This window comes from Protobothrops mucrosquamatus, unplaced genomic scaffold (assembly GCF_001527695.2).
Source record: "Protobothrops mucrosquamatus isolate PMUCROS unplaced genomic scaffold, P.Mucros_1.0 scaffold2421, whole genome shotgun sequence".
Taxonomy (NCBI): Eukaryota; Metazoa; Chordata; class Lepidosauria; order Squamata; family Viperidae; genus Protobothrops; species Protobothrops mucrosquamatus.
Window position 1 is genome coordinate 148,616 of NW_015388493.1, and position 10,234 is coordinate 158,849.

The following is a 10,234-nucleotide window of genomic DNA, read 5'->3' on the forward strand; positions in this document are numbered from 1 at the left end:
ACTTGATAGTATTAGAGCAGGGATGTCAAACTGCCGGCCCGCAGGCCGAATGCATCATAGCAAAACTGCGCCCACCCCATTGCCAGCAATGGCAAAAAAGTCGAGATAGGTCACGACACATCACGTGATGTTGCGAGTTTGACACCCCTGTATTAGAGGGAACAAAGAACACTATCGCCATTTCTAAGTGAATATGCTCAAGTGAAACTAAACAAGCTGAGTCTCTAGTGCACAGTCCTTTCTATAAGATTCCACTCTTATAACTTCACTTAAAATTAATAGATCTGGTAGAATTATAAATGATTATATCCACTTTCAGCTGTCAACTAGCATCCTGTGGATCAATACAAAAGGCACAGGTTTCTGTTTCTACTGCCATTTAATTGCATCATTATGTATTAGGACAACCACAGTCTATATTATTATTTATTACTAGCTGTACCCAGCCACGCGTTGCTGTGGCTCAGTCTGGTAAAAGCGTGTGTTGCTTTTACGTCCAATAGATGGCGCTGTTTTTCAAAAAAGCATGTTTTTACCTGTCACAGGTGTGACATCTATATAATATAGGTATATAAAAACACACACGTATTCGAATGCAACATTGTGTCAAAATTTCAAAGCAATCGGTGAAGAACTTTCGGAGATTTAAGATTTTGAACAAACGAACATTTACATTTTTATTTATATAGATTGTATTAGATCCTTTTCCCTGCCTTTGCATGTTTTTAATCTACCTTTTTATTATTTCTAATGCAAGGGCATTTTTAAAATAAATTCTGAAAAACTCAAAACTGTAGGTTTGTCTGCTAACCAGTCCAATAATTCTCTAAAAACAACACAGTAGAATAAAATTTGATGTGGAGCAAGAAATCAGCAAAAGAAAGTAAAAGTTTGAAAATGGTTCAATAAGGCTAAGAGCTGTGGGAGAGGCAGTTGGATGGTGGTTCAAAATATTACTGACTCCTCTATTCTAATTCTTAACTGCTAATATTATTATAAGACTGAGGTCTGTTCACAAATCCCATCCAAATCAATTCACGAACAACAAATACTCAATAATTCAAACTAGCTGCAGAGAAAAAAAAAATCAAACACAGAAACCGATTCTGAGACAATGGCCTAGATCAGGGGTGTCAAATTGCCGGCCCGTGGGCCGGTGGCATCATACGGAGGCCACACCCACCCCAGCAATACATCGCGACACGTCACGCCACGCAGCGAGTTTGACATCCATGGCCTAGATTCCAAAGTAGGCTTATATGTCTGGAGATTGAGCCATGCCGAAGTCTTATGTTTCAGTTTGTCAGAAAGCATAAAACCAGCCACAATGTTTTATTCCGTATTTTTAAAACATGATTCAATCCTTCTTTTGAATACATTTTTATTTTATTCGGAAAATTAAGGTTAAAATACAAATTCCAAAAAAGGGGAAAAGAAATTTTACAAAAACAAAACAAAAATAGGCAAAACATTAGAAAAGAAAAAAAATGTGCATTAAAAAAGACGAAAGACAAAAACACACATATACATATATTATCCCCCCTAGTTAAATACTGATAAATATATTGGAACAATGTTAGTTTCCCCCCCCCCCATTGCGAAGCAGGACCAAAATTTATAAACGTCTACCTCCATTTGTAACCGATTTGACCTGCCATCTAGCTACTATATATAAAGACAAAGTAGTTAACAGGAGAACCAACAGCAAAATTAAAACTTCAAAGCCCTCTGTTAACAATCTATTATATTTAACCGGTAAATCACCACAATCATTAATTCTAATCCACCCAGGATAAAATACCCTCGTTCGATTCTTAATAACAAAACTTATCAAGATTTTAGTTGAAAACTTTCCCAACAATTGTGTCTTATTCCCTAAAATCATAAACCTCTGCTGTCAATCAATTTTCCCTGTCCAGTCCAAACTGTTTTCCAGTTAGATATAATAAGTCCATTTTCCAGTTAGATATAGTAACTCCATTATCACCATCAATCTTATCCATTGATTCTGTTAACTCCAAATTTGTAGAATCCGTATCCCCTTCAGCCTTATCCAATAAACCTGCACTTTCCAAACCAAGTTCCTTTTCCTTTAAATCGGACGACAACAATTTAAATTCCAATCCATCCAGTTGTGAGTTTGGTTTGCATACAATTGGTTTTGTCTGGATATCTTCTTTAGATGGATTTGTCATTTTATCAAACTTTGACCAAAGTTTTCCATTTGAGCTTGTTAGTTAAAAAAACATTCTTTTTTCAAAGGCCTCCCGGGGCTTTATCTTTAAATTGGTACATAGTTTGCATTTTAAATATAGACCTTGGCATTCACAACCAGATTTTATATATTTACATGCATTTCCTTTCAAAACAAGGGTGTTAAATATGCTGTAATAAACTAGCCACAGAGAAGTTGAGATATTTTGCATAATAAAGAAGGATGGAAAACAAAGAAAAAAATAGAAAATTTTCAAGAAGCATTAAAAAAAGTAAGACCAGGGCTTTTTAAAAGTTAAGAAAATGTGAAATCCCTGAGTAAAAATCTGATACAAATGAAAATCCAAACAGGTCACTTTCATTACCCAGAAAATGTCAACTTCCATATGGAGAAAGCTAAAGTAAAGCTATGGCAAATCTAGGCAGCATACTAAAAAGCAGAGACATCACCCTGCCAACAAAAGTGGGTATAGTCAAGGCCAGGGTTTTCCCAGTTGCAATGTATGGCTGTGAAAGTTGGATCATAAGAAAGGCTGAGCGCCAAAGAATGGAGGCCTTTGAACTCTGGTGCCGGAGAAGACTCCTTGTGAGTCCCCTGGACTGCAAGGCAATCAAACCGGTCAGTCCTAGAGGAGATCAACCCTGACTGCTCTTTAGAAGGCCAGATCTTGAAGTTGAAACTCAAGTACTTTGGCCACCTAATGAGAAGGAAGGACTCACTGGAGAAGAGCCTAATGCTGGGAAAGATGGAGGGCAATAGAAGAAGGGACGACAGAGAATGAGGTGGCTGGATGGAGTCACTGAAGCAGTTAGGTGTGAGCTTCAGTGGACTCCAGAAGATGGTAGAGTACAGGAAGGCCTGGAGAAATGTTGTCCATGGGGTCGCGATGGGTCGGACACAACTTTGCAACTAACAATAACAACAACTAGATGGTGAAGGTGACTGAAAACTAGATCGTATAAAGAATGGTTAAATGAACTAAGATTCTTCTGTTAGAGAAATCCTAAGGACAAGTCATATAGAAGGTGGAGTGAACTTACTTTCTGTCATCTTAAAGAACAGGAGCAGAAGCAGTAGCCAGAAATTACAGGTAAAGTAGATTCAGGTTAGGTATCAGGACATATCTACCTATATGGAATATACTGCCTCAAGATATGGCATGTTCATCGTCATTCAAGATCCTCAGATAGATGCTGAATATCCATGTATTAGAATGCTTTAACAGTTTCTGCACTAGGAGTTGGACAATTTAACTTCTAAAATCCCATCCAACTGCAGGAATGTATATTTCTATAAACAGTAGACAGAAGAAAACCATTATCCCCTACTAGCATAATTTGACGAAATCTAAAACAATCCTCCCCATTTAAGTTAAAATTATTTAGGACAGAAACAGGATATGTTTCAATTTCTGATGAGATGATAAATCTGTTTGTTAAAACCCTGTTCACAGCTATATGGAAAACAGACACAAATTTTGGAGAAGATTATAGAGTACTTGGATAAAATACAGTTTATGAAATTATTTGTAGATCAGCAAAAGAAATAATTAACAGGCTAATTACAGGACACTATAATAAATCCCCAGGATGAAATTGATTTTCTGCACTACAAAAATTCTTTTTTTTTTTGACAAAACATTAACTCAAATCATGAATGGAATGCAGTAATGTCAAGTGTGTGGCACAAAGCCCTTAGATCTCTGATTTATAAGAAGAGATCCAACCCATCCAGTATTTTATGGGCTTACTTCTTCATTAGATATGGGCAATAAGCTTTTCACAGCTATTTTTACAATAAGGTTAAATAATCTTTCAGATGGCATAATTTCATTCTAATCACCAGACATCTTGAAGAAACAGGAGAAATAATATCAGATATCTATGTTAGTATCACCAATAATGTCAACTAGAAAAATAAGAAAGTAGCAACATTTTTTCTTGATATAAAAAAGCTTTCAGCAATTTGGAATAGCTCTTCATATTCATAATCTTGAAAAAGATGAACTGCAGTCCAAATTTTTTCTCATGGACTCCAAGAATGTATAAACCAAATCAACTATAAATACATATAGGCCTCATACACATGATATCATGAAAAGGATGAGATAAAATGGTCCTCTTTCTTTTCTGTTTTTACTGACCTGAACCAGTAATAAGAAAGATATAACAGAATAAAATTTCAGGAATTAAACTGGCAAATCGCTAAAAATATTAGTGGAAAGATAATACGCTGCAAGATTTAACCTCTAATAAAACCTCTAATAAAAGATGAAATGTTTTCAGAATAACCAGAAATACCTCATTGGTTTCAATATCCAAATAAGTAATACAGTTCTTTTTGAACTACAAAAACAAGTGGGCTTAATAGATTTTAAAGAATTTGAAATGCTGATACCATGAAAGTCAGAACTTCTGTTTCAATTTATATATGTTATTGAAATATGATTCAGAAATTAAACAATTAAAGACTATATGATTCAAAGGATGCAGAATTTAAACAGGACAATTGATATGCAACAATGGGAATATCAATGGAAGATATATTTTAGGTATACTGTGATTATTACACCTAGAGGAAATTGGTGTTCTTTCAGTAGCATATTATCCAGCAATGGATGATACATATTTAAAAACTGCAGGAAATGTAATAAAGAGCCGTGGTGGCACAGTGGTTAGAATGCAGTATTATTGCAAGCTAACTCTGCCGACTGCCAGCAGTTCAATCTCGACCAGCTTAAGGTTGATTCAGCCTTCCAAGATTGGTAAAATAAGAACCCAAGATTATTTGAGGCAATATGCTGACTCCATAAACAGCTTATAGAGGGCTGTAAAGCACGATGAAGCAATATATAAGTTGAAGTGCTATTGCTATTGCTAATCAGCTTAAATAATTCTTCCATATCTACTAGAACCGTAGTGGCGAACCTATGGCACGCATGCCACAGGTGGCACGCAGAGCCCTCTCTGTGGGCACGCGCACCGTCGCCCCAGTCCTAGGCCTTCAGCTGGGCTTTATAAAACCTTTTCGCTTTAGGCCTCCGCTACCGTGTGCAAAAAAAAAAAAGTTCAATCAACCAATCAATTTCAACTCCTCGCAGGGATAAAAAAGATCTCACAAAGTTGGAATTGATTGAACTTTTTAGTCTCACCCAGTCTGCCATTACCACCGAAGCCATGCCCACCCAATGGGCCACACCCACCCAATAGGTCACATCCACCCAATGGGCCATGCCCACCCGGCACCCGACGATACATAAGTGGGCTTTGGGTTGCAGTTTGGGCACTCGGTCTCTAAAAGGTTCACCATCACTTTACTAGAAGCTCACAAAAAAAAAATTTCTTCCATTCAAGTATGTCCAATTCTTGGAGACTGCCCTGACAAGTCCCTGCAGTTTTCTTGGCAAGGTTTTTCAGAAATGACTTGCCACTGTCTCTTTGCTAGGGCTGAGAGAAAGGGACTCGCCCAAGGTCATCAAGCTGGCTTCATGCCTAAAGTGGAACTAGAACTCATAGTTTCCCAGTTTCTGGCCAGCGTCTTAACCGTTATACCAAACAGGCTCTCTCCTTCATTTTATTACATGTTATATATTTCATGTTTTGAAATCTTTAATATATTTTCCCTTTTTGTCTTTCTTATTTTTTTCTGTTTTCACTCTTCAAATTATCTTTTAAAACTAATACATTTAAATGATTTGGACAAAGGTTTTCCTGTTAAACAAATACAGTAGTTTTTAAAACACCAGCAATCATGACTTTGTGGTTATTTTACCTTTAAATTTGATATCCAAACCGCTGAATTCTAGTTCAACTCCTTGAAGTGCTTCCCCAAGAGTTTCATGGTAGTGATCAATGCTTTTTTTCGATCCGCCACAAAAAGGAAGGGAGAAGTATTTGTATGTTTCCTGGCGATTGTGATATGGTCCTACAGTATTCATCCATAAAACAACTTCTTCTTTATCTTGGTACTGAAAAGAAAGCATATTTTAAAATAAAGAATTATCAATAGGCACACTGTTTAGAATGAAACACATTTTCGGAGCGAAATACGAGGAAAATGCTTTAAAATATTGACAGACAACTCCTGGTTTTGCGTGCCATCCCCAGAAATTATACCATTAAAAAACAGTAATGTGATTACCATCTGCATTTTGGCAGGGAAATCATAATTTAGCAACCCCAACTCGGACCGCCAACTTAGTTGCTAAGTACCACAGTCACTAAGTGGAAAATCACCAGGAAATCCCAGTACTATACATTAAGTCAGGAACACTGAATAAATAGCCAGATCATGCCAGTTTTTCTATTGTTTCAGAGAAAATTTTGTGGACATGATAAAGAACTGAGCTTACTTTACCTTTTTATTTATAAAGCACAATGTCTAGATTCACATAAAAACATTATTAAGCTAAAACTAAGAAGATCACACAAGGGGTTAGCATGATATGTCTAGTGTATCCAGTCAAATTGTTACCAGTTAATGGTGGACGCAGAAATAACCTGATGTTCTGGAACAGCAATTCCCAAAATTCAAATATGGCAAGTTGGAAAAAAACCCAAATCTTTTCACTTTTTGAGAAGTCGTCAAAAAGGAAGACAGAAATGTAGAACTATTTCCAATGCTACTATTTTAACAATAATATATAGCTTGCAGTCATACATAATATTCAATGTACAGGGCAGGGCTACATGCAGCCTTCTGAAGCTTTTTTTTTGGTAAGTACTAAAGTCACTTGAACAACTTTTGCTGAAAACTGCTAATAATTTCTGAGATGGAAAATACTCAAAATCTATGTTGTAAGCCCTTCATTCATTCAATGAGTTCAAGATAGTTTTTGACTTCTAGTCCCAGCAGTTTTCTTGGCAAGATTTTTCAGAAGTGGTTTGCCATTGCCACCTTCCTAGGGCTGAGAGAAAATGACTAGCCCAGGGCTACCCATCTGGCTTTGTGACTAATGTGCGACTAGAACTCATAGTCTCCCGGGGTGTAGCCAAATGATTTAATATTATTAAAAAGAAAATAATGGTCATTTTAGAGTGGTCTGGAAAACTATTCACATAGCCAAGATATAATCCCCAAAGACATGGAATATTAACAGCTTATAATTATTGCTATGGGCTACCCAAACAGACCATTTTATAACATTAATTTGCTGTCTTGTTTAGATATGAAACTATTAAGTATAGTACAGGATAGCAATTTCATTGTATGTTACTGAAAAAAAGCAATATGCTTTACAGAGCAGAAAACATGGACATTGAATCCAGAATTCCAATCTTTTGATGTGTTTTGGATTTCTAGAAATAGAAAACACATAACTAGACTTTTAATACTATGCATCAAACATATACCTGTGCCTATTTTTTTTTAAATGGCTCAAACTTCATAGCATTTCAATAAAGTTAGTGTGAGACATCAATCATTACAAAAACTTTCAATTTTACATGTTGGATGGTCAGAGCCATTTTAAGGCCCAACAAAGGTCTGGTGCCTAGTATATACATGTACATAGTAAGAACATAGTAGCAGAGATACTATGACTCAGGGACACTGCAACCATCATAAAGAGATGCTGGTGGCCAAGCACCTGTAATTTTGATCACGTAACCATGGAGATGCTATGCCGGTTGTGTGAGGACCAGCTGAAAGTCACTTTTCTCAATGCCATTGTAACTTTGAACAGTTGCAGAACAAATGGTAGTAAGTTGAGGACTACCTGTACACATTTTCATGCAGAAGAATTCACAATCAAATCTAGCAGCACATCTCTGCACAAGTTTTCATGTAATTTCCATGGGTAGTTACTTCTATTCTCAAACTTTATTCTCAATATTTTTCTCATCTTTCCAATGTTTTGATCATTTGTGTAACAGCTTTGTCCTGTTCTTCCTGCTGGCACAATGCCCTTGCATTCAATCCCTTACTTTTTATATACTACTTATATGTATCTCTGTTACTTGCTTGACATTTCTCCATCTCAGCAGCTGGATGCTTTGATTCTGACATTTTCAGTCTCTAAGCATTCAAAGACTGCCCTCTATCCTATCATCCATATCATCAGCCATCCTGGTACAGTAGTCCTGAATTTCTTGCATTCTCCTTTGCTTCACATGTGCAAATTTGCTGCCATGCATGTTGCCTTTCCCTGTACAATATTGGAGGGTAATGTTCTTTTTTCAGCCAACCCTCTAATTCCTCTAATTCACAGTTTTTCCACTTCTATTACAATTTTTAATTCGTATCTTGATACTGCTAATTTCTCAACTGGATTTCTATTGCCTTTTTCAAGAAACTCCTTTTTTACCTTTAGAAACTAAATACCATCTATTTTCTGCCATATTGTGTATACACGCTTGTCACATTCGCCTAGGTCACTCTTGATCACATCTCTCCTTCCTTCTCCAATTCCTGAATTTCTTTTCAAGGACACCTTGTAAGTGCAATTGTAAGTCCAAAGTCCAAGCATGTTCTACACATTATTTTCCCAATACCCTGGTTTTCATTCCTTCCTTTTGAATAAAAGCAACAGTGCCTTTTATTAATATTTGGTGTGTAGTGCAAAATATTGTAACCACTAACTTTCAAGGGAATAGCCAGTAAGAGGTTATACTATGTACTCACTGTCTTAGTTTTAGCACTGATGACTTTTGAGTGACACTACAAGGGCAGGTGTATAACTAAGTCATAATGCAAATCTAGCCACTATGTAAAAGCATTGTTGGCAGAAGTGGGCAATGCATAGCCCCCCTGCAATTCCTTGAATGCCCTTTTTTTCCTGCTGCCTTCTGAAGGAGCATACTTGGATTGCACCACTAACAATCTTTGGGAAATCCTTAAAATCGGTGATGCACATTTTCATAGTCTGCCAGCAGAAAACTGAGAGGCAAGTTTTCAGATAAGGTTTAATATGTCTAAAGCAGCAACTCAATTTCAAAAATTTCTGAAAATTAAATAACGCTTTAAAATTTCACCCATTTGTATCTTACACTGCCAATATCCATTGCCCAACACTACTTCCCACCTTTTAAAAAAGTAGAGCCTTACCACTGGTTTATGGCTTACTGTTATGCTTGGACCCACCAATAATTTAAGGACAGAGAGTTTTCTGAAGTGACACTAAAGCTGATCGCATTTATGCTCAAAATCAGTATTATTCATCACTGTTATCCCATTTGACAAGTTCCTACTGCTTTCAACAAAGTTTGCAGGTGCCACTTTTAAAAGCTATTTTTATCATTGTTTGGTTTATACCAACGATATTATTTGGTTTTAAAGTGCTTGGATTTCATATTCTACATCACTTGTATTTTCTTTTAAGCCATTTCTATCTTAATTTATCTGAGAACAGCTTGTATGGAAGGCTTTAGAAAAATAAGAGGCAAACAGAGAAGTCCCTATTTAAATATTGCAATTTCTTGAGATTTTAAACAAGATGTACGCTTTGCTATTTTTTTCAAGCTTCCATCTTTATTTCCCATTTTTGGGGGGGTGGCCCTTTGCTATTTTTGGATCTTACCAAGCAGCTATATTACAACTATAGCCATATGATACAATTACAGTAATCTGACTATACAGGTTGGCATGTGCACAAACAAAGCAAATCAGTCATGTTATTTCTTAACAAATTATCCTGATCAACTGAATAAGATGTGACAGTTGGGTTCCCAAAATGCACAAGCAAACTGCATCTTGGTTAAGCATAACCAGTCAAGTGTTCAAAGCTATACAAACACATCCAGGGCCCACTGTTTAATTATCAGCTTTAACGTGGTGGAGACAAAAGAAATAACCTTTTTTTGGGTAGCTAAAACATCTTGAGTCACGAGTTAACTATTTGAATTTATTCTGAATTGTAGTGTCAGTGTGCTTTATAAGGTTTCTGCCTGCTTTGGGGAAGATTACTTCCAATTTACTTTTATTTTTTTATAAAGATTTTATTATTTTTCTCTTACATACATATATTAATTTTTCAACCAACCTGCTGTCTTGAGTATAACAAGGCTAATACTTCCCATTTAC

At 36.2% G+C, this 10,234-nt stretch overlaps 1 protein-coding gene across 1 annotated transcript in view; it reads right to left on the bottom strand.

Moving 5' to 3' along the window:
• The window catches only part of TM9SF3 (transmembrane 9 superfamily member 3), a 40,540-nt gene that overhangs the window by 28,343 nt on the left and 1,963 nt on the right, over positions 1-10,234 (bottom strand). The window contains exon 2 of the mRNA XM_015824945.1: positions 5,987-6,182. Coding sequence (XP_015680431.1) covers positions 5,987-6,182 — 196 coding nt within the window. The remainder of the gene's footprint in view (positions 1-5,986; positions 6,183-10,234) is intronic.